The 24298-nt window shown below is 40.3% G+C and overlaps 1 protein-coding gene across 2 annotated transcripts in view; it reads left to right on the forward strand.

Annotated features, from left to right (window-relative positions):
- PTPRM (protein tyrosine phosphatase receptor type M) overlaps nt 1-24298 on the forward strand; it is a 768694-nt gene that overhangs the window by 611493 nt on the left and 132903 nt on the right. For both annotated transcript variants that reach the window (XM_055323971.1, XM_055323972.1), the window contains 3 exons: nt 7758-7909; nt 11566-11640; nt 16735-16922. In XM_055323971.1, the coding sequence (XP_055179946.1) occupies nt 7758-7909; nt 11566-11640; nt 16735-16922 (415 nt within the window). The remainder of the gene's footprint in view (nt 1-7757; nt 7910-11565; nt 11641-16734; nt 16923-24298) is intronic.

Consider the following 24298-nt stretch of genomic DNA (forward strand, 5'->3'; position numbering starts at 1 on the left):
GTTGCTCCACATCCTCATCAGCATTTGGTGGCGTCAGTGTTCTGGATTTTCCATTTGAATAGATTCATAAGAATATCTTGTTATTTTAATTTGCAACTCCTTGGTGACGGATGATGTGGAGCATCTTTTCATATGCTTATTTGTGATCTGCAAGTCTTCTTTGGTGAGGCATCTGTTAGGGTCTTTTGCTGATTTTTTAATTTGGTGGTTCTCTTGCCATTGACTTTTAAGAATTCTTTGTATATTTGGACTTAGATCTTTATTCCTTTCTAATATTTACATCCATGCCAGAGATTTCCCTCTGGAAATTTCCCTCTGTTGCATCCAACAAATTTTGATGAGTTGTGTTTTCATTTTCATGTCATTCAAAATATTTTTAATTTTCTCCTTAGATTTCTTCTTTGACTTATGTGTTAAGAAGAGTGTTCTTTAATTTCTATGCATTGTGGGATTATGCAGCTATCTTCTCTTATTGATTCTTAATTTAGTTCTATTATGGTCTGAGAGCATACATTGCATAATTTCTGTTCTTTTGAATTTATTAAGATGTGTTTTATGACCCAGAACATGTTCTATCTTTGTGAATGTTCTCTGTGAACTTGAAAAGAATGTGTATTCTAATATTATGTCAACTGAAGTATTCAATATCTGTCAGTTATATCAAGTTGATTGATGATGCTATTGAGTTCAACTATGTCCTTACTGATTTTCTGCCTTATGGATCTGTCCATTTCTGATAGAGGGGTGTTGAAGTCTCTGGCTATGATAGTTGATTCATCTATTTCTCTTTGCAGTCTGTCAGTTTTTGCCTCACATGGGTTGGCACTCTGTTTTTAGGCACATTAAAGAGAGGGTGTTTTGGATAAGTGACCCATTATCATTATTGAATGCCCTTCTTTACTTTCCATAACCTACCTTGCTCTGACATTCCCCAGTCTGAAATTAATGTAGCTTTCCCTGCTTTCTTTTGATTAATATTAATATTGCATATCTTTCTTCACCCCTTTACTTTTAATTTATATGTATCTTCATTTTTAAAGTGGATTTCTTGGGATGCCTGGGTGGCTCAGTGGTTGAGCATCTGCCTTTGGCTCAGGTCGTGGTCCCAGGATCCTGGGATCAAGTCCCACATCAAGCTCCCTGCAGGGAGCTTGCTTCTCCCTCTGTGTCTCTGCCTCTCTCTCTGTGTCTCTCATGAAAAAATAAATAAAATCTTTTTTAAAAAATTATTAACATATAAAGTAATTATTGAGATTGTTGAATTATTTTCTACCATACTGTTACTATTTTCTAGTCATTTCCCATTCTTTTTTGTTTTTCAGTTTTTTTTTGTTAGTAGTTTTAAATGAGCATTTTCCATTTTCTTTCCTTTTTTAAGTTTCTTTAGCTCTTTTTAGTGTTACCCTAGAGTTAGCAATATACATTTACAACTAATCCAACTCCACTTTCTTTTAAGATTTTATTTATTTATTTATTTATTTATTTATTTATTTATTTGAGAGAGAGGGAGCACCAGTAAGGGGAGTGGGGGAGTGGCAGAGGAAGAGAGAGAAGTAGGCTCCCCACTGAGCAGGGAGCCCAACATGGGGCTCAATCCCAGGCCCCTGGTGTCATGACCTGAGCTGAAGGCAGATGCTCAATTGACTAAGCCACCCAGACACCCCTCCAACTTCACTTTCACATGACATTATACTTCATCACAGATGGTATAAGTACTTTATAATAATAAAGAATTCCTAATTCCTCCCTCCTATCCTTTGTATAATTAGTATCATCCATTTCTTTTATAGATAAACTATTGTCATCTATATTGTTGCTATTATTATATTGAACTGTTATTTACTAGATCAATTAAGAATATGAAAAAGAGGGGATCCCTGGGTGGTGCAGTGGTTTAGCGCCTGCCTTTGGCCCAGGGCGCGATCCTGGAGACCCGGGATCGAATCCCACGTCGGGCTCCTGGTGCATGGAGCTTGCTTCTCCCTCTGCCTATGTCTCTGCCTCTCTCTCTCTCACTGTGTGCCTATCATAAAAAAAAAAAAGAATATGAAAAAGATAAGTTTTTATTTTACTGTCATTTATTCCTTTTATAATACTCTTCCTTTTTTTATGTTGATCTGAGTTTCTGATCTATATCATTTTCCTTCTTACTGAAGAACTCTGTTTAAAAATTCTTACAAGGCAGGTCTACTAGCAACAGATTCCCTCAATTTTTGTCTGAGATAATATTTGTTGTTCCTTCCTTTTTAAAAGATAATTTCACAGGGTACAGAATTCTAGGCTTGTTTTTTTTTTCTCTCTCTCTCAACATTTTAAATAATATCACTCTGCTATCTTCTTGCTTGCATGGTTCCTGAGGAGAAATCCGATACAGTTCTTACTCTTGCTTTTGTATAAGTAAGGTGTTTTTCCCCCTATGGCTTCTCTCAAGATTTTTTTCTCTATCTTTGACTTTGTCCAGTTTGACTAGGTTATCCCTAGGTGTAGATTTGTTGGCATTTATTCTTCTTGGTATACTCTAAGCTACTCAGATCTCTTTTGGTGACATAATTTGGGTGAAATTCTCCATCGCTCTTGCTTCAGATATTGTTTCTATCCCTTTCTGGTTTCTCATTACACCATTTGTAGTTGTTCCACAGTTTGGGGATATTCTCTCTTTTTTCAGTCTGTTTTTTTTTTCCTTTGCTTTTCAGTTTTAGAAATTTCTATTGTCACATCTTTCAGCTCAGAGATTTTTTTCTTCAGTCATCTCTTCTCTCTGAATGAGCTCATCAAATGCATTGTTCACTTTTATTACAGGTTTTCTGATCTCTAGCATTCCTTTGGATTTTTTTACTTAGAATTCCCATCTCTGCTTCTGCTATCCATCTGTTCTGGCATGTTGTCTATTTTTTCCATTAGAGCCCTTGGCATATTAATCATAGTTATTTTAAATTCCCAGTCTGATAATTCCAACATCCCTGCCATCTGAGTCTTATTCTAATGCTTGGTCTGTCCCTTCTGTGTTTTTTGCCTTTGAATTTGCCTTGTAATTTTTATTGACATCCAGACTTGGTGTACTGAATAAAAGGAACTGCTATAAATAGTCCTTTAGTAATGTGATAGTGAGTATTGGGGGAGGAAAGGCATTCTACAGATCTGTGATTAGGTTGTAGTCTTCTAGTAAATTTGTGCCCTTGGGCTGTGACCTTCACCAGTGCTTCTCAGTAACTAGCCAAACCACTAAGTGAGACAGGATAGCTAGAGGAAGCTGGAGTTGGGTATTTCTCTTCCCCTAGACTGAGTTAGGCTTTGATAAAACCCTAGCAGGTTAGGCTATAGTGATACTTCCTCTTGAGGGTGAGCCCTTACAAGAAGCATGGAAATGGGGGCAACTGGGTGGCTTAGTGGGTTAAGCATCTGCCTTCAACTCATGTCATGATCCCAGGGTCCTGGGATCTAGCCTTGCATCTGGCTCCCCTCTCAAGAGGGAGTCCACTTCTCCCTCTCCCTCAGCAACTCCCCCTGCTTGTGTGCTCACTTTCTCTATTTCTCTCTCAAATAAATAAATAAATCTTTATTCAAAAAAAAAAAGCATAGAAATGCTCTGTTCTGGGTATATCTCAAAATGGCTGACTTTTGCCTCCTTCTACTAGAAGCTGAAGGGTTTTGTATTTTTTTCCTCCAATCTTTACTTTGAGGACCTGATAGGGCTCTTGGGAATAAAACTCACAAAAGTATGGGGAATCCCCCAAAGACTTGTTGCCCTCTAGAGTTTTTAAGTCTCAGACTTGTCTACCTGAGCCTCCAGAAACTCCGTAGGAACCTACAGAGTAGGTTTTCCTACTCTGGAGCTGGTTCTCACAGAGCTTTCTGCTCATGGACTTCTGCTCTGGTGGGTCATGATTCCTTATATCACCTGTTTGTCTCTGGGGTCTTTATTGAGTCTTTATTAGGACTAGCAGCAGCTAGTCTTGTGACCTCAATTATCTGGCAAAGCTAAGAAGAGTTTCCAGGTTTCAATTTGTTCATCTCTTTACTTGTTAGAACAGAGTGATGACTTCCAAGCTCTTTACATGTTGGACTATAAACCAGAAGTCTTCTAATTTTTATGATCCGTTTTTAGATATTGATAAGAATTTATCATCATCATCATCATCATCATCATCATTAAGGGTCTTTGAGGTTCATGCAGTCCAAATTTGGAGCCTGGAAATTGAAATACATTAGGCAAACAATTTGTTAAAAATCAAATTGGAACATAAATTTCCTTGTATCTTTAAATAAGATTGCAAAGAGAATTCCGTTCACTTTAGGGGTTTCCCTGCACAAAACACTTTATTTCATTATGTTCACAAAGTTTTTCTCACAGTTTTAAAAGTTTTCATTAAAAAAATACAGATCTGAAACACAAAGCTTAAAAGAGCAATAGAAAAAAAGAGAAAGTGAAAATTTCCATTTATCCACAGTCATTCCCAATCCTCAGTTCTAAATCCAGCATCCCTCAGCCCTCTGTAATTATGGGCTACCACATTTAGCTGTGTATAAGAACAAATGACAACCCCACAATGACTCAAAACCTCCATAACCAAGCCAGCTACTTGTGAAAAGCAGCTTGTAGAAAAACTCTCCTTAATAATATTGTGGTATGATAATGATTAATTTAGTTAACAAGCATATTGAATACCATCTCTTTGTGTAAATGGCTAGGTACTAGTAAATTAATCTTACTTTTTCAAAGCATAATTCTCAGTTACAAGAAGGTAGAGTATTCATATAATTTGGTGGTAATTATAACGTAACTTGTAAGGAAACATAATGTAATGAGATACTTTACTGGAAATAACACATTGTTCTAGAATGAATGTCTTTGGGGTCAAGAGATCTGGAGTGCCATCTCAGCTCTACCATTTGGACACATCACCTTTTTTCTCTGAGGCCCATTTCCCTTATCTGTAAATTAGGAAGTAGGAAGGGCTTTTACAAGATTACTCGGACTAAGTGAGATAATACTTGTAGAGTACTGTCACTCACTATCTGTTGCACACTCCATGTTAGTTTCCACTCACATCCCAATACTAATTAAGTACCTAAGTGCTATTATATTAACGGAGAGCAGAAGTACCATAAACATGCTGTTTGGGGACCACTTAGGGTGTTAATAGTTTGAATTTGCATTATTTAACAACACTTAAAAATTAAAGAAGTCCACATAAAATCGGATTTCTATTTTTTCCTGAAATTTACAGTGTCTGTGACCTCCAATAGGGGATCCATCTGCTGGAACTTGAGAACATGGTAAGCCAGGTTTTGAAGAAGGTTCATGAACAGAGTATGTGCTTAATATAAACTTAAAGCTATAGGTCTCTGCCAGGACCTCTGATTTGAGCAGGCTATCTTGGGTCCTTAATGGGCTTCTTTGGGGGCAAAAATGAAGTGTATAGTTTGACATCACTGAACTTAGTTCACCCAGATGGAGGATTAGAAAGGAGATAGAGCTTTTCCAGGAGATTAGATTTTTTTTTAATAATTTTTTTTAATTTATTTATTTATGATAGTCACAGAGAGAGAGAGAGAGAGAGAGAGAGAGAGGCAGAGACATAGGCAGAGGGAGAAGCAGGCTCCATGCACCGGGAACCCGATATGGGATTCGATCCCGGGTCTCCAGGATCGCGCCCTGAGCCAAAGGCAGGCGCCAAACCGCTGCGCCACCCAGGGATCCCCGGGAGATTAGATTTTATTGGTGCACACATTCCCCCATCCCCCACCACCTCCCACCACCAACACTAGCAGCACATTCACTGTCCTCTCTAACCTGTAAGGATTGGATTAGAACACAAGCAAGAAAAGACTAAGGAGAGAAGTCTGGTGAACTTAATGATGCCCTTGTTCATAGGCAGAACAAAAGAGAATGTGGAGGCAGACATCTGCATAAATCAGTCCAAAGCAAATCAAAGAAATTCCAGCAGAAAGGGGACTTTTTGCCTGAATTGTGGAGCTAATTATCTCAGCCCTCCACTTCCGTGTTCCTGGAGAGACCTGGCTTAAAAATGCTTTCCCAATGAGCTGGCAGGTTCAGAAGTGGAGAGAAAATGTGTTATTGTAGCCACAGCTGAGAGGCCTGAGCCTGGTTGCTGTCTCTGTCCAGAACACCTGTTGAGAACATCCAAGCTCAGACCAGCATGGCTGGCTGGAAAAAAAAAAAGCAAAACTGAAAGGTGGTTTCAAGAAGACCATCGTGGTCCACGGTCTGCATGCTGGCAAGAGAAGAATGCCAGCTCTCCAAGAAGCTACTCTGGGTTGCTTCTTCAAATCTTTACAACATTAACACTGTCATAGAAGTTAGAGATGATTTTCACTTTTCTGTTTAAAATGTATCTTTTTTAAAAAAAACTTTTAGTAATAAAAAGGGCAACTTATTAATGAAACCCTTCTGCCTTCGAAGTATGAAATTAAAAGATTATTATAACTACAGGCAAGAAAGCATTTGGATTATGTGGCATTTGGAAATGACAATAAAGATTATCCATATGGTCTAATGTTGTCAATGTCTTACATTGCATTAGCAATCACCTAATATGGGTGTGATTTTGATTATGTGGCTCATTTTAAATTCTGTTGTGTCCTAGGTCAATCAGAGTCAAGATGATTTACTAGAAATGGCTGCCGTCGTCTTTTGTAAATGCCACCAGTGCTTTGCCAGAATTAGAATGTTTTAGAACGTAATATTTTTGGCATTATGGTGCAATAGTCTTAAACCTCACTTTATATGTTTTCCTTAAGTGTCTCTCATTTTATTCTTGGCTGTCCCAGGTACATAAAACAACCTCCGGTAGTAAGAGCTAAAAAAAAAAAAATTGCTTTATCTGTTTATTTGTATAGCAGGTCTAATATGTTTTTATGACTTTGTCCAGGTATTTATAACTTAAGATTATGAGTTCTTTGTGGTCAGAGAGCAAGATTCAGAGGCAAGAGTTAAACTGTGTCTCCAAAAGAATTGGAAATCTACCTTCCTTGGCCTTTTTTGCATTCTTTTTAATGGAGGGAGGAGATATGGGGACTTACTCCTCTGCTAAACTCTCCAAGGGAAGCCAACAACTTGAAATTTCTTTACCTTCTGCTCTGCTGACCAGCCTAGGTGAGGAAGTCCTCTGGGGTCATGTGGCATTAAGTCATGTCACAGCTCCCTGAGAAGTCAGGATATACCGTCCTGTGCACCTGAGGCCTGAGCCCCTTTGCCCTGGGTAGGCTGTCTGTCACAGCCAGCTCCCTTCCTGCACATCTTCCATTGATCCTACTTTCTTCACTTCTTGCCTACTTTTGTTTTTTTTAGTTCTACAGTATGCCATGGAGATGCATCCTTGGATTATTCAGTTTTTGTTTGGCAGATATTTACCAGGGGAATCCACTCTTTGCCACTGGTTGTAGAAAATAATTTAGTGAAATTTAGAAGCTTATCAATAAAAAGATTGTGATTGCCTTGGTCTAGGGCCATTGGTCATTTTAATCTGGCATATAGTAGGAGAAACAGAAAGTCATATTTTAGGCTGTACATTCCTGATATCTCCATGGGTTTTTTGAGGATGGGCAGTGGATGCTTTTCATCTGTGGTTCTGCAGCTGGCAGAGGACCTGACCTCGAGAAGGCATCATAAATAGATGTTATGGATGAATAGGAGTAATTCAGTAGAAATCATTCTTAATCAAGACCCAGTACACGTGTCGAGGCCTCACTTACCATGTTCATGCATGTCTATATAATGAACTCTTTGTCCTAAGGAAACTAGCCAAGAAGCGGAAGGAGACGATGAGCAGCACGCGTCAGGAGATGACCGTGATGGTGAACTCAATGGACAAGAGCTATGCCGAGCAAGGCACCAACTGCGACGAGGCATTCTCGTTCATGGACACGCACAATCTGAATGGGAGATGTAAGTGCACGCATTTCTTAGCTTCTAATACATTTCTCTGGTTTTCCAGAATGCTGGATAGTACTGGGGGATTGAAAAACAGAGAAACCTCCTGAAGAATTCTTAGGCCCTGGTGGTTTCTCCATCCCCTTCAGCAATTCTGAAAAGTTCTCTGGGTACCTTGAGTGGCTTAGGAGAGGATGATATGCCTGAGATGATAGGGCCAGCCAAGGAGCACTGGGGAAGCCACAAGTAAGTTTCCGTGAAGCCTTAGCATTGCCATGCAGGCTTTTCTCTTCTTAAAGATGAAGGCACCTGCTTCGCATCATCCTTTTTGCTGTTGAGATCCTGTTTATGAGCTAGCCAGGTGTGGAACTACACAGGGAAGCCTGTTAGAAAACAGCTTGCTAAATGACAGGAACAAGTTAATTGTTTATTTGTTTAGCTCACAGGTTCTGCCTCTATTATAGGGCTATTAGTGTCAATTAATAAGTTAAACTGTATTTCCGCTTCACAAGCCTCACATCTCACACCAGGTTTGTAAACCAAACTCCAGCTAATGCCTTCCCATATTGCCACCTGTGCTCCAGGTACCAGGCATTATTTTAAAAAGCTAACAGTTTGATTTAAAATATGAAGAACAAGACGAGCAGTTCTTGTGTCCCTGGTGATCTTCTCAGAGACCAGAAGTAAATCCATGTGGGTGTCTGATTCTGTGGTTCATGGCCATGGTGGACTCAAGGGCAGAGGTTTCTTTACTTTGTGAAATCCATGTCCACAGACTTCCGCTGACCCTAGTCTCATACTTAACATGTTGGACAGCAGGAGGATGGAACAAAAGTGCAGCCATCACCATCATTAATAAAAATGCAGAAAGTCTGGAACCGTGACCAAGTAGCCCAGAAATCGGGTTTCAGGGGTTTGGGGAGAGGGCTGATACCAGCTTGGACAGTGTGTGCTGTGTCCTGACCACCAGCTCGGCCTGTTCTTTTACTGAAGCCCCAGGCACCCCATCTGCCCATCCTCTCTCTGGTCTCTACATGGTCAGTGTCCCCCTCTCCCTCATGCTTTGCCCTTCTCCTGCATTAATCCAGGCTCCAGAGAGTTTCTGCTTTCTATTTTTGGTGGCTATACATGCCCACCTCTTCCTACTTCAAGGCACTACATTCATTCATCTATATGCACAACTTGCCCAGTGGAGCAAGAGTTTAGCAAACACTAAATTGTCACCTCAGTGGGAAGGGTGGCTCTCTTCATCCTTGGTCATTGCTCTTTGCCCTTTGGTGGCATTTTCAGTGTAAATGACATAATCTTTGGTACTCTAGTATCCCACAAACTACATCAAATATTATATGTGTATATGTACAATGCATTTAATGGCCAAAATAAAGCAACTTACGATACACTGGTGTGGGCTGGAGGTGGGGTGGATAGAAAGAGTCTTGCCTATCACCAACAGGGTTAGAATCTTGGTAGAAGTGGTTACTTCTTCAACATCATCATGGAAGGGGCTGCACAGATAGATGTTCTCACTTTCTAGGATAACCCATTAATCTTCCAAATTTCCCATTTCATGGTGAAATTCCTCACACATAAATTTACTAGGAATTACCTCCCCAGAGTATAAACCTACTTGAGTAGTTTCTAGGCTTTTGAAGTTTGAACAACAGGGAATATTTGCCTCTGGACAGGAAATTCAATTTGGCAGTTACTTCTTAAAGTAACTTCTTAAAAAGTGAGCATATCTGTGGAAATCCAAAAATGCTCAGGTTGCTGCAGAAACCAGCATCAGCTTCCATGGCTCATCTGCTACGAGCCATTATTTTATGCCTCCCATCAATAAAGCCGATAGAGGAAGCACAGCAGTAGGCGTACCATTTTCCTTCCCCTCTGTGAGCAGTGAGTAGGTGCCATCCAATCCCCAACCCTCAGGAGTGCCCATGATGTTAAACTTTATCATAGTTACTTTCTTAGTGCCTTCAAAATAAGAGATGAGCTACTGGGGAAGGAAACGTGCAGAAGAGGGGTTCATTAGATCCCTGAGCTTCCAACCCTGAATCTATTACAAGTCTGAGTATGTGTGAGGCCTTTTAGGGTTGGGAGATGAGTATCTTTTAGAAATGAGACAGTGAGAAAAATAAAATTGGAGAATTTAAAAATAAGCATGGACATATTTATGAAAATGGGGAATAATCTGTTCACCAAAGCAAATGGGAGTCGTACCATCTTCTTTTAATACATTACACAAAGGAGGGGAGTAGATATGTAGAGAGGGAATGGGTTTAATTTTTATACTAAAGATCAAAGCATTTAAAATATATTTTTAAAGGATGAAAATAAACATAGCTATTTTGTATCTGCTTTGCACCCTCTTACCTATGACATTAATATGTCTGTAGATAATAGACATTATTCTTACTGACCCTAGCATGTTTTATAAGTACTCAGGGTTTTTGTTCTTATTTTCGTCAATTGCTCTCTTTTTTCCTGGCCATTGACCATAAACATGCATTATAAATATGATATCTCTCTATTTCGGAAAAATATCATATGAATGACAGGCAGACTGGGTTCTGGTTCTTCATCTGTCTTTTATTAATTCTACATTTTAAAAATATAAACAGATGTAAAAAAACACTGTCATAAAGGAACTTCTCCAGGAGAGCTAAAATATATTAATATGTCAGCAGAATAAAGGTAACATACAATAGCAACAAGGATTTGGTACTTCTTCCCGTAATAAAATGATGTAATTGGGTATTAGTGTCCTGATCCAGAACTTTAGCATCAAATAAATTGTATAACTGCATCTGAAAGTTAGGATTTAAACTTATGTTTAACCAACTTGAACACTTGAGCACATTTAAATCATTTATCCTTCCCCTTTAATGAAATTAAGGTGATTTTTAAAGCACTAATCAATTAAGATGTTTAAGAGAGTTCACAGACTACTTTTAAAAAATGAAATACCTACGTTCATTGAAATCAGATTAATTGGATGGATTGACTTTCCCTCCCAATGGACATGAAGGGAGAAGAGGTCTAGTAGTTAAATCCTGAGTCTATCAGAGGAGTATTTCAAAGAAAAATGAGCATTTTTATAAAGACTGAAAGACTAACAGAACAATATGTAGGCATGAAACTTTCACCTTATATACAGTGCACATGAAACATCACCTTTATTTTTTGTAAACCAGGTCATAACATTATAGGAAGTTCTCAGAATATCCAAAATAGGACAAAAGAGAGAAGTTGGCAAATTGCAACATCAACCTTCAGAAAATTCTCCAAAAAGGTAGACACCTTCTCATACCCTTAGCCATAAAAACAAAACAAACGAACAAACAAAAAATGGCATAATACTAGAATTCTACAAGCATAGGCTAGAAGTCTAATGAATTTCTCGATTCAAAATGGCCGCAAAGGTTATGGGGATTTTTCTTCATGTGTAGGGTAAGAAAATCATTTAGGGGATAAAAGGGTGCTTGTCCTCTGAAGTACAAATAATTCCCCAGAGACAGTGGTGAGTGATAGCATTTACCATATAGATTTCAATAGATGTAAGCCATTTCTTCAGTCAAGTCTCTACCAGCATGGTGTCCTGAGCAACCTCAGAGGGCAGGATTTTCAGGTACTGCCTCTCCGCAACCACTGACTAGTCCTTTTCTCTTTTACAGCTGTGTCTTCACCCTCGTCCTTTACAATGAAAACGAATACACTGAGCACATCGGTGCCCAATTCCTACTACCCAGGTAACAGATTTTTCCATTGTTCATGCGTTCATAACCCCTTAGCAATCAGAATCAATCCGCGCTCTCACTTTGCTGTCCATGATGCTTGAGGAGCTTAATACGTTTGATGTGTTGTAACACGATGCTTTCTATGGCTTTCTGCGGGAAAAGTGGGGGGGCCTTTCATCAATCATTTACTGTTCTTTCTCTTTTTACTTTCTCTGCATTGACCCGCTTATGATGTATGACAGACCCATTTGTGCCAACTGCAATTTTAGGTGAGAACATTTCCCTTTATCACAGTTTATTGCAGGAGTAATTTAGAAAGTCAGTGGCCACTCTATAGAAGCCTGGAGTTCTGTTCTGTATGATGCAGTAATTGTAAGCAGGACAAGGGGGTGGTGGGTGGCCTGGGGGGAGGGCATAGTTAATAAAAAGACTTTCTCCAAGCAGTCTCCATTGATAAGAAGGGTTTGCCTCGTGTATGTCAGAAATGATACCAAAGGTTCAAATGAACTGTCCTGGCTCTAGTATTTTCCCTTTCTATGTTCGGAATTTAAAGTCAGATTTGATCCCAAGGGAAAACACAGTATGTCATCACTCCTCTGTGTACTTCCAAAAGCTGAATTCTGTAATGTGACAGTCGTAAAAGTAAAAATTGCTGCTGCTTATTTTCACTTACCACTAAGCACTAAAAACTTCAATTTCAAAAATAGCATTTTTCTAATTATGCCAAATGTTATGCAGAAAAAATGATCACAGGGGAGTTTGGGTCCCCCACCCCTCCTTAGAGCCTCTCAGGGCACCCCCAGCATTCCCAAGTGTCTGTCACACAGTGGAATTTCAAAGGAGCTGATGTTCTCAGCAGCAAAGTGACAAGATGGCACTTTATAATCACATGGTTTATTATGTGTCAGATGTCACTAGAAATGAAATAAAATGTTAGCCCAGTGGTGCAGAACACATTGAAAATGCAAACTGTTCCCTTGGGGAGCTGAAAGAACTTCCGTTTGTCCAATGTAAGAAGGTTTTGGGGAAATGGCGTTACCTGGCTCTGATAATCAAACAAGCATGAGCTGCTGTTGCATTTGAGATGCATCAATAACCCAAGTGTATCACGGCTATGTTCTCTCTCTACTACTAACCTTACCGAAAAGGAGCACAACACAAACGACTTCAAGGTATATACCAATTCATCGTAGCCAAAGTTCCATCCTCAGCTCTTCAACTCCTGCTTCCTAATTCTCTTTACAAGGGTTGATATCTTTGCAACATAATTTTTCCCCCTGTGCTTCTCTTTTCTCTAAGTTGTTACGATTTTTGTACGGAGGGTGATGTGTTTTCCTTAGGAGGGTGATGTGTTTTCCTTATGGTGTTTTCTGACCTTAAGCAAGTTTGTTGCCTGAGTTACAACTCAACTCAGACAGAGGTTAAAGAATGGACATAAACCCTAATTTTTAAATTTGCATCATTTTGCAGGCTATAAACAAAGCTCACTAAAGCCTTCCTCCCTTTTAATACCAGCTAGATGGAGGAAAGGCTGCATTTTTATTCTTTTCGTAAGTAAGGGGCACAGGCTAATTTTAGGCACCCGAACAATGTCATCTACATGCAGATGACATAGCAGCATCTTTTGATAGGCAAAGATTTGCGATTTCTTTGTGTGCCACGGCATTCATTCTACAGCTCCTCTAGTAGATATTCTGACCTTGGGGAAGCTGGAGTGGGGAGGGCTGAGATGTGTACTGTCAGAGGGAAGAAAATGTTCAGATTGCACAGCAGGATTAAGATAAGCTTATTAAACAAATATCATTTTTTAAAGTCGCTGCTTTGTTATTATGAACACTAATGACATCTTTTAAATTTGGTTAGGCTTCTTTACCGAAAGGGAATCACTTGAACAGACAATTCAAGTAGCAGAAATGATGCACATTTGTGAAGAGTAAGTCAGCCAGATTGACAAATAACTGTTATCACGTCTGGCTTATAGATGTACCAATGCAGCAAATGGCAGTGCTCGGGAACCGTTCCTCCCATGGTGTTTGGTGCAGATGTGAATCTGTATATTGCATAGTAAGGATTAATGAGGTGATCCCTTGACACCATGGGAAGAAGATAAGCTGTACATACATCTACTCTGGCACTTTTGGGAAACAGCACTATTAACAACTTACATTAAGACAAGAGCGTTTTATTGTGACTTGGAGCTCGGCACCCTTAAATCCTTTATTATCTCCACCTTTTATTCTTATGTGTTAAGGTGCCAGCCTAATAATGTATAGAGCTTTACTGTGCCTTTACATCATTTTCTTACCCAAAAAAAAGGGAGGGGGGAGAGGGAGAGAGAGAGAGAGATTAACAAGTAGATAGGGTAGGTAGGTAGGCAGATAGATAAATAGATGTTGATGGATATTTATAGATAGGTAAATAGAAGACCCCACACACACCTCAAAAACATAGCACTCTTTTCAATTCTAGATTTTTCAGCTGGTTTGTTGAGAATTGAAGATAGTCTATTAAAGAATATAGGTTCACGAATTCTTCAAAAACCATCAGAACTGTGAGAAGCTTTGTTTCTGATTTCCTTCTAGGCATAATTTTTAGTGGAAATAATTGTTGGTAACTTTTAAACAAATACAGGAAATCAATGACAAATGATATATTTTATCAGTAATAATTATTTTTAAGTCAGAGTGAACTGATTAATCACTAATTTTGGTGGAATCCAGAATTTCTAATAGTGTAGGTGACCCAGTTTCATAGAACAGATGGCACGAGAAGCCTTTTATTCCCTCTTTGATATCTATGTACTTGATAATCGCACTCATGTCTTAGATGGTCTCAGTAGTGTTTAAATGCTTTAAGATGGGCCCTGCACACTAGTAATGAGGCCGAGATCATAAGGCAGCGGGATGTGCTAAGTACGATGGGAACAGTGGTGGCCACTCTGGGAATTAAACCTTCCAAGAATGCCTAGCCCTAAGACCAGAGCCCTACCAGGTTGTGGTGTCTCCACAAAAAAAAAAGACCCAAATGATTCATTTAGGGGAAGTTTAGAAGGTCAGTCCACAATGGAGGGCATTTAATTATGTTCATCCCAAAAGGTACAAAACTGAGAGAATGAGAAGAGGCACAGGGGGGAAACTAATTAATGTTCCATTTATTTTAGTATAAAGAACAGAACTTCCTGCTGGAATATCTAAAAGCTCAATGGATTCAGTATCCCATTTTATGAGCTTGGCAGTTGCCAGCAAGTAAACCTGATGTGGAAATTTCCCAGTTTATTTGTGACTGTTATAATAAGATGGGAACATATGAATGGCTAATTTCAAAGCAAATCCAAATGAAAAACAAAATCATAAAATCAACTTACCACTCTTTTTTATTTTGTCTTTGTGTCTTTAGCCACCTTGTAGTGATACAGGTCCCATTTCAGCAACAGCGACATAGCTACACACTTGTGTACCACCTTTCATACCATGCATCCCCAGGTGCTTTGTGATGCAGATAGAACTGAGGTTTCAGATAACAGGCCCAGCTAACCAAGTGTCCTTGAACTAAATTTCCCTTGGAGCTGAATCTCTGAGAGAGAGAGAGAGAGAGAGAGAGAGAGAGAGAGAGAGAGAGAGAAAGAAAGAAAACAAAAAAAAAGAAAAGAAAAAGAAAAGAAAAGAAAAAAGAAAGAATACCCATAGCTGAAGTCCCTATTGATAAACAATCTGGTAATTTTTTAAAAATGAACATACACTTTTTTAATAATCTTTAATTCTGTATACCTGAAATCAATTTTGATTTAACATTCTCATTTTAAGTGAAGTTAACATATTTTATGTGACACATCCTCAATCACAAAACAGCTAAAGGGATTCAGCATTATAATGAGCTAACCTGTAGCATGTGGAACTCTTAATCTAATAGCACCTTCCTGCATAAGATATTTTTTAATAGCTACAATTTCTGCAGTTGATTAATCTAATTTGCTAGGAGTCTTCCATTAAAATATAGCCTCTTTAGGCTTTTTGACCAAATTTTGACATTAGTTTTGTAGTACGATTTGGTTGACTTGTTCAGGAAATTTAAACAAGAAAATGTGTCGAATACAAATAAGACTTAGTTAGTCATTACTTAGTTCATGGGGAATGAAGAGCAATTATGATACTATTTTAACCTCCTTTTTGTTTTTGAGTGCTTATATTAAACACTCCCATCCCAAGGTGATGGAAGAATTGAGGCCTTGACCTCTGAGCACCTACAGATAGAAAACTTAACTATCAAAGGAAAGCACAGACAAAAGACTACCTGTAATTATTCACACGGTATTATTGCTTATGCCCTGTTTCCTTTTTCTCCTCTTTTCTCCTGATATGTACCTTCTTAAAAGTGCCAATAAATGGTAAGTTCCCCCATTCGCCCATGGAAAAGGTGTGAAGGGAATGAATGGGAGTGTGTGTCTTATCTGTAGATTCTGACAAAGCCAGCTGGTTCTGCTGTGTGTCGGCCTGCATGTTAGCTCTTGTAGAACATTCCATGTGTGATGTGCTGGTCCCCAGTCTTCTGTCAAGCTTTCTGACACTGGAGCATGTGAGTGACTCATCAGACCCAGTCTGTTTCCTAGTTCTGCTTTCCTTGGAGTTCATGTGTTGAGCCCACATTTTCATTGCTAGCTTTATAAGCCAACCCATTTTGTGCACTTTTCTTTTGCTCACAGAACATTTGTACAGAGTTTATTTACTTCATCATACAAACTAGTTAACCAATCTTTGGAAGGATACAAGGCTGGTTTGGGGCCAGGCCTTGGTGAAGTTTCAGACTGAAACTTCTATAAACTGGAGCGCCCAAAGGCTAAAGGGTTCTTACTGACTAGCTTTGTGAAACCAATATATCGTTTGGACTGCTTTGTAAAAAAAAACAAAGATTTCTGCCTCATTCCTATCAGTATTGCCAATCCCATTCAAATTTCTAAACATTTTAACTTTTCTTTTTTTGCTGAGCCACCGTAGGGATTATTGAAGCTGTAGGTGGAGGTGGGTTTCAGCAGCAGCTTCTTAGCATTCTCAGTGACCCTCACGTAGCCCATGGTCCCCCTCACTTCCATCATGGCCTTCTTTTCCTTAGACGAAAGCCACACGATGGCCAGCGACACCAGCAGCTTGGTGCAATCGCACACTTACAAGAAGAGGGAGCCGGCTGACGTGCCCTACCAGACTGGGCAGCTCCACCCTGCCATCAGGGTGGCAGACCTGCTTCAACACATCACGCAAATGAAGTGTGCCGAGAGCTATGGCTTCAAGGAGGAGTACGAGGTGAGCACGAGCGCCGCACCACAGCTCCTTCTCTGCCATCCTGGACGTGATGCCAGGGACGGGCTCCCAGCTCCTGCAGCTGACCGGCGGGACCCGGGAGGGCTGCCAGAAAGGGACCAGGCATGTCATCCTGGGGTCTGTTCCCATCTGGCCATGAGATTTATTACCGGGAAGGTAACGTGCATAAAATGGAAAAAGGAGGCCCAATTCACCTTTTCCATTATTCCTCATAAATATGCAATGAAACAGGCCTACCAGGCTCTTTCCTCACTCATGTTTATGCTTCTTGGCTTTTTCTGTAATTATGATGTTAAATCCTAATAGTGTTGTGGTAGTTATCCAGGAAGAAACTGTCCACTTAAAGCAATTACAGACCAACCAGTGATGTCATGTGGTGGAGATTAGTTCCCTGTAAAGGGGCTGGCTAGTGTCACGGCTGTGACAGCTGTTGTCCTGCCAGCCCAGAGAGAGTGTGGCTATACCGGGACCTAGGGTGGGCAGCTCTCTGGGGCATTTCCAGGCACACCAGTGTTCTCTCACCTTTTCTAAAATGTAGGGCTCACTTTACCACCTCAGTCATTAGCTAATTCTGTTGGAAAGTCGTTCAAGAACTGGAGAGAATTAACTGATTTGAAGAAGTCTGATTCAAAGAAGTGTACCCATCACTTGAGTGTGTGCATATGGGCGAGGCCAGTGAAGGGGAGGAAGCGAGCGGGGCTGGACTTCTTTTTTTACCTTATTAAATAAAATTAGTTCACACTCATTGATGATGAAAAAGTAGCAGCTTGTGTACAGTAAAAACAAGATTATATAGATGTGTAGCTCTTGACATTTTAGAGTGTGTCTCTGCCACTACATCTACCTAACCAGCTCATGATTGGGAAACATTTTGTCTGGAATTAAGAGTATTTTAGGGGGTGCCTGGGAGCTCAGGTGTTGAGCATCTGCCTTCAGCTCAGGTCATGATTCCCTGCTTGGCAGGGAACCTGCTTCTCCCTCTCCCTCTGCCTGCTGCTCTGCCATCTTGGGCTCGCTCTCTTTCTCTTTCTCTCTTTCTCTCACTCTGTCAAATAAATGAATAAAAATCTTTATTTAAAAAAAATATTTTAGGGCAGCCCGGGTGGCCCAGCGGTTTAGCGTCACCTTCAGCCCAGGGTGTGATCCTGGAGACCCAGGATCGAGTCCCGCGTCAGGTTCCCTGCGCGGAGCCTGCTTCTCCCTCTGCCTGTGTCTGTGTCTCTCTCTCTCTCTGTGTATGTCTCTCATGAATAAATAAATAAAATCTTAAAAAAAATAAAATATAAAAAAGTATTTTAAAAATCAGTTCCTACCACCTCCATACCCTACGAGTTTCAAACTCTGCTTATTTCAAACTCTGCTTCTTTCTCCTCTCGGGGACACTCATGATACTTCATTTCATGCCCCAGATGCTGCATTGTCTTGGGTTTAGCTCCGTTTCTGAGCCGAATCACCAAAGAGTTCATTACAGCAGTCAGAGCTGCAGCACAGCTATGCCTCTTTTAAGACTGGGTCTTTAGGCCAGCGGAGACATGCTCTGCTCTGCTGACCGGAGTGTCCTCCTGTGTTGCCTATAACCTCGGCTCAGAAGGCTGCTGCGCCAAGGAAACTAAGGCCTCTAGGGTTGGATTTCAGTCCAGGCAATATTTTCAGATGAAGTTCTGCATTTTAACAACCCCCAACTTCTTAGATCTACTGTTAGCAATTTAGCTTGTAATTTGGTGAAACTGACTGCCTCTGCATATCTCCTCATGCACTTTTAAAGGCTAGCTTAGGAATTAATAGGATTAAGAGTAAGACTTCCAAAAGCATTAATATCTTATGAAAGACAAAATTAGGTTAGTGAGAAAATATAAGCCTAATGAATAGAAATGATGTCTTAGTTCTATCCAATATTCTGAATGCAGATATTGCTCAAATGTTTATTAAAGATGTTCATGTCAAAGAGATTAGTTATAGGCTCAAAGAACAATTCATAAAATCACCTGAGTCCAATTTTTCATGGACTATGTAAAAATACCTTGAGACTTCCTATAACACACTATAGATGATGCGTATTTGAAAGCATACCCAAAAATCATTTCCCATTCATATCTCCTAAAGAAATATGATTTATAAGTACAAACTAAAACAGTTTATATTCATTTGAAGCATATTCTAATTGATGATTTACTAAGGGTTATTACACTGAAATAAAATGTATTAATTAATTATGTTTCAAAAAAACTCTTTTTTTCATCCTAGCTGTTCAGTGGATCGGAGAAGACTATAATATAAACATATACCAATATCACATTGCACACCTGAAACTAACAAAATGTTACATGTCAGTTATATCTCAGTAAACTGGGGGGTATAAGTGCTTTTAAACACCAAAACCATTATCAGTTTGTTGTTTTTTTTTAAAGAGGAAAAGAAGAAGAAAGAAAAAAAAACTTAAAAAGAACATGTGCTAGAAAGGAAAGCAGGAACAAACAGGGAGGTTAAGAGGAGAATTATGAAATGGAAGATTCTGTAGGGATTAATCCTAGTGCTCCACACACAGCTCTATGAACCTGGCAGCTAAGTGTGCATCCTTTCATTTAATCCACACTGGAAGTCAGGAGTGCCCTGACTGTCTGGTGTGGTGTGAATCTTGTGGTGGTTTGGGATATGGACTCTGATCCCAGACTGCCCATATTCCAGCTTAGCCCTGCATCTTCTATGCTGTGTGACCTTGGGCAAGGTACCTAACCTCTCTGGGCCTAAGTTTCCTCATCTGTAAAATGGAATACCTATAGTGTCCACCTCATAAGCTTGTTGTGGAGATAAACTCATTTAGCATCATACGTGCTAGAATTGAATCTGGCATTTAGTTGAAGTGTTAACTAAGTAAAAGAGGAAAATACTTATGATAAGATCCAAGAGAAAAGTTCACACCATGTTCTTTTCGGGGGGATGGTGTCACCTTGTGGTTTCAGTACATCTCTATCATTTCTTGTTCAGCACTCTGAGGATAGAATGAGCCAGTCATTTTATGGCTCTGTACATTTTTGCTTCATCTAAAACACTCGATGGTTTCCTTGCCATGCACCTATCATCAAAAGTTCCCATTAATAAGTAACTTAAATGGGTAGATACATTTGATTCTGTGGACAAGGAGTTTGAGAAAATAAGTATTTCAAAATATATTCTGTCCCCTTTTATTGCTAAAAGAATATTTTCATATAGAAATTAGGAAAGTCCTAGGGAATGTTATGTGACTGTCGACCACCAAATACTGTTTATTTCTTAAAAAGGTTCTAGAGTGTCTTGGCAACAAAAGATGGAGGAGAGGTAGTTAATTTAACAAGTTGCTATGCCCATTAGTCTACCAGTGTGTACTAAAATACATGCTCAGAGTCTGATACTGCTGGGTACTGGGGAATGCAGAGAACTTTCTGCCCTGCCCTCAACCTCAGAAAGCTCGCCCCACTAGAGGAAGCGGCCGTACAGGGACTACAGCATGCCTGTCAAGTTAAACCCCATGCGAGAGATTTGCAGCAGGACTTTCAAGGCCACTGGAGGCATGTTGGGTAGTCTGTGGCACCAGACTAAGCTAGGATGAGCTAGGGAGTTGGCCAGGACAATGTAAAAAAAGGCAGATTCCAGGTAGATACAAAATCTAGACAATGGGATATACTTAGAAATGGCGGTAGTGCTGTGTGCCTGAATCCTAGGTAGGGCGAAGGGTCATGGGTGGTCAGGCTCAGATCACAAAGCATCACACCAAGAAGTTTGAACGTTACTCTGGAAGTCATGGTAACTGAAGAAAAACAGGTAACATGGGTCTCTCCTGTATTTGGATGGAGACTCATACCTGCACTACTTAGCAACCATCTAGTTTTTTAAACATTATGTGTATGAGGCACACAGGAATTGCTTGAAAGACAATACCAGCACCCAGAAAAGTAAAGGGGAGAGGGAAACTATTCACTGGAAAGCATAATGTGAACTACATTGCTCCATTCCCATTCAAAAAAAAAATGCTATGGAATGCTTGGCTTCATGACTTACTGAAGCAATGAACGATGTTACATCTCTGAGGATAAAATGTTAAGAAAGTCTCCAGTGAGTGCCGTGACACACCAGGCTCAATCAGTTGGTCTTTCTGGTTTTCTTCAGTCCGTGTATATCGGGAAAAACTAGCCATCTACATTGTAAAATAGTTTTGAAATAGTGACTTTCTCTCTGTTGACACCATTTCAACCAGTCTGTCTTTATCTATTCCAAGACAGAAATGTCTGAAAACTGTCCTAGGCGCTGGAAGGATTCATTACCATTCAAGTAGCTGACAGAAGTGTGTCCAAACAAAAGGGAAAACATGTGGTGGGGACGAGACTGAGTAGCACTGAGTGCAAATTTTATATTTGATTTTGTTCTAACAAGATCGTCATATGGCATATCTCACCAGGGAGATGCAGTAATTTGATTCAAAAGAAACTCAGACATGAATCACAATAAAAAAAGTAAACATGCTGAATTGAACAGAAAATGGCAGGTTGTCATAGGAGAGTGGATCAGGGCTCTCTGGAGAAAGACCGAGCAGAAAGGGCAAGTTTGTTTATGTTGCTGCAGAAGAGGAGGTGTTCTTCCTCCCAGCAAGCAAAGAGCAGTCTCTGCTAGCCTCTGGGGGAACAGCTGTGGTTTTACCAAAATTGGGAGAAAGGAGATAGCTGCCCATGTGGAACACAAGTCGGACGGGGCCATCCTGCCCCCAGAGACTTGGGCCTTTGTCCTCTGGAGTCACGGTGACTCTGCTGCTTCTCCCTGAACTGATGGGCCCCATCCTAGATGCAGGTGTCTGGGGCCCTGTCCCTTCTCACTGCGCCGGCAGGTGGGAGCTACAGGCTGCTGCGTCCTGCCACAGGGAGCCTCAGGGGGGACCCTGCGGGCTTGGAGAGCAAATTCCTCCCCCTCTGGGGTCCCCAAAAGTTTTTCTTTCCTTCTCTATTTTATGACTGAAAGTCCCTCTGGGGATCCAAGCAGAAAAGACGTTAACCTTCCGTAGGACCACAGTCACTTAAATCTGAAAGAACACATTTCGTGATCATTGTAGAATTCAGATAAAAGGACAGCACGTCGAAACTACTCCCAGACAGGGCATCCTGAAAAACACAGATGGCACTGTTTCATTAGCTAATAATATTGCTGTGGGGCACAAAAATTTATTTTCCATTTGCTGGAACTAGAACTTACAACCTAAGTAACTCTTTGCAGCCTGGTCTTGAAAAAAAAATAGTGTGTACATATATATCTAAATATATTTAGAAAAGTATTATTCTCATCCCACTTACTTTTCTCCTGTATATTTCTCAAGGGTACGAGCACTGGTGATTAATTGTATAATTGAACATGGAAACTGTTTTTCAGCTCAATTTAAACTGGGAAATTGAAGATATTATGCCAGAATCTTCGGGCTTAAGTACAACCTATGCATTTTTCTGAAACCCTGATTTTGTTTAAACATGTCCATCTCCTGGTAGCAAAGAAATGGATGGATTAGGTATTCTCCTCTCTCATCCTTCCCCCTCTTTTCTAAGTAAAATAGCCAATTTTGTTAAATGGAGCACCATGTTAACATTGGATGCTTGTGTGCATATTTGACGAAGTTGTAGCAAGTGAAGAAGGAATTATTATTAAAACATCTCAATTGCCCTTCCGAGTCTATTTTTTGCTTACTTGCGCCCTACCTCAGGAAACCCAACAAAACTTAAAGAAAAACCACCCCCTGAAAGCTGCCTCCACTCTGTGGACCTTGCACTTGTAATTCCTCATTCTGGTTCAGATGCCTTTAGACAAGACAGACCCTTGGATGGGAAGACAGACATGGATGCTCAGTGGGGACACCCGCAGAGCATGGGGAGGACAGCTCTCCCCAGGGGTGCCCATCTCTCCCCTGCTGGAGGCTAGCTGGCAGAGGGAGAACTGTACATACTTCTAGAAAAGTTTTAAGAATGGCGTGGTGCGCCACAGCATCTTTGTTGAGATCTGAAAACAGAGGAAGGGGCAAGTGGAATTAAAGGTACTTTGTGTTACTTAGCTGATAGAACCATTGCCTGACACAGCTGGTTCCGTGCTTCGGCGCGCAATCCGGGGTGGAGGCACCCCCTTCCTGCTCACCTCCAGCCCACACACTTTTCAGATGTGCTTTTCAGTTCCCATTTCATATTCTGAGGCACCAGCTGAGTCAATCAATTGCCACAATCAGTGCAGGTTATTTTCTATTCCACAGGATACAAAACAAACAAAGCACAACCATTGAAAGCTTAAGGATGCGGAGTTAGAAGGAGCGTTGGCAAGCACTGTAAATGCATTAAGAATCACAACAGCTGTGGCTCCAATGGCTCTAGCAGCCAAGTGAGTTTTGACATGTTTCTTCCTTTAATTATTATGGTGATGCTGAGCTGGTCCAGGAGAGAATGATTAAAAAAAAAAAAAAAAAAAACACCCTTCTACCTGAAATTTTGAAGTTGCTCCAGCTATTTGGGGCAAGTCAAGTGCATGTGTTGATAGATACTTTCTTAGTAGATAAAAGTTTCTGCATACTTTTAAATAATGCAATAGAAAGGGTTGATTTGACTATTTGGTTTATTTTTTTCTGAACTGTGAATATAAAAGTGTCTGTTCTATTTATTGCATGCTCCATGTTGTCCTGCTTGCTTTCAGGACCTCTTATGTGTTAGCTTAATTCAGTTGCTTTTTGCCCATGCCCCTGATAATATCACGTACAAGCTCAAACTTCAGAAAATTTGGTTAAAGATTGTTACTTCCTACAACACTATGTCCTCTCTCTGATGAGAGTTGATGGCGGTAGACATTTACCAGTTTGTTTGAAGCGCCTCTGGTCAGCTGTCTGGTTTCCATTTGGATGCTGGTTGTTAGAATTTTCTACCCTGGGAGAAGTTGAGTACTTTTCCCACTTGTTAACATGCTTTTAGTGTCGGATGGCATTAGTCACAGGACCTGGCCCAGAGGGACTGTAAATATGCCTGTGTCCTAGCTCTCGCTGACCTCGTGTGTTTGGGATCAGTTGGATGATGTTGCCACCCACGAAATTGGCCTAGCAAGCCTCAGCAAGGCCATCATTGCCACCTCCCTCACCCTTACCTCCCCATCAGCAGCTTACAAGTCCAGAATGTTCACCCTCCTGATCATTCCCAGTTCCATCCCTAGGAATCCTCTCTGACCCCACTGCCTGGTCCTCTCACCTTGCCCGAACCATCATGACAGTACCAACTTACCTCTCCACATTTCATGTCCTGTCTTCTTCTCCACTCTGCAATCAATTTTCTTTGTAAAACATAGATGTTATCACATTTGATGCTCAAAACTCTGCT

Source organism: Nyctereutes procyonoides, unplaced genomic scaffold (genome assembly GCF_905146905.1).
Source record: "Nyctereutes procyonoides isolate TBG_1078 unplaced genomic scaffold, NYPRO_anot_genome, whole genome shotgun sequence".
In the NCBI taxonomy this organism is placed as follows: Eukaryota; Metazoa; Chordata; class Mammalia; order Carnivora; family Canidae; genus Nyctereutes; species Nyctereutes procyonoides.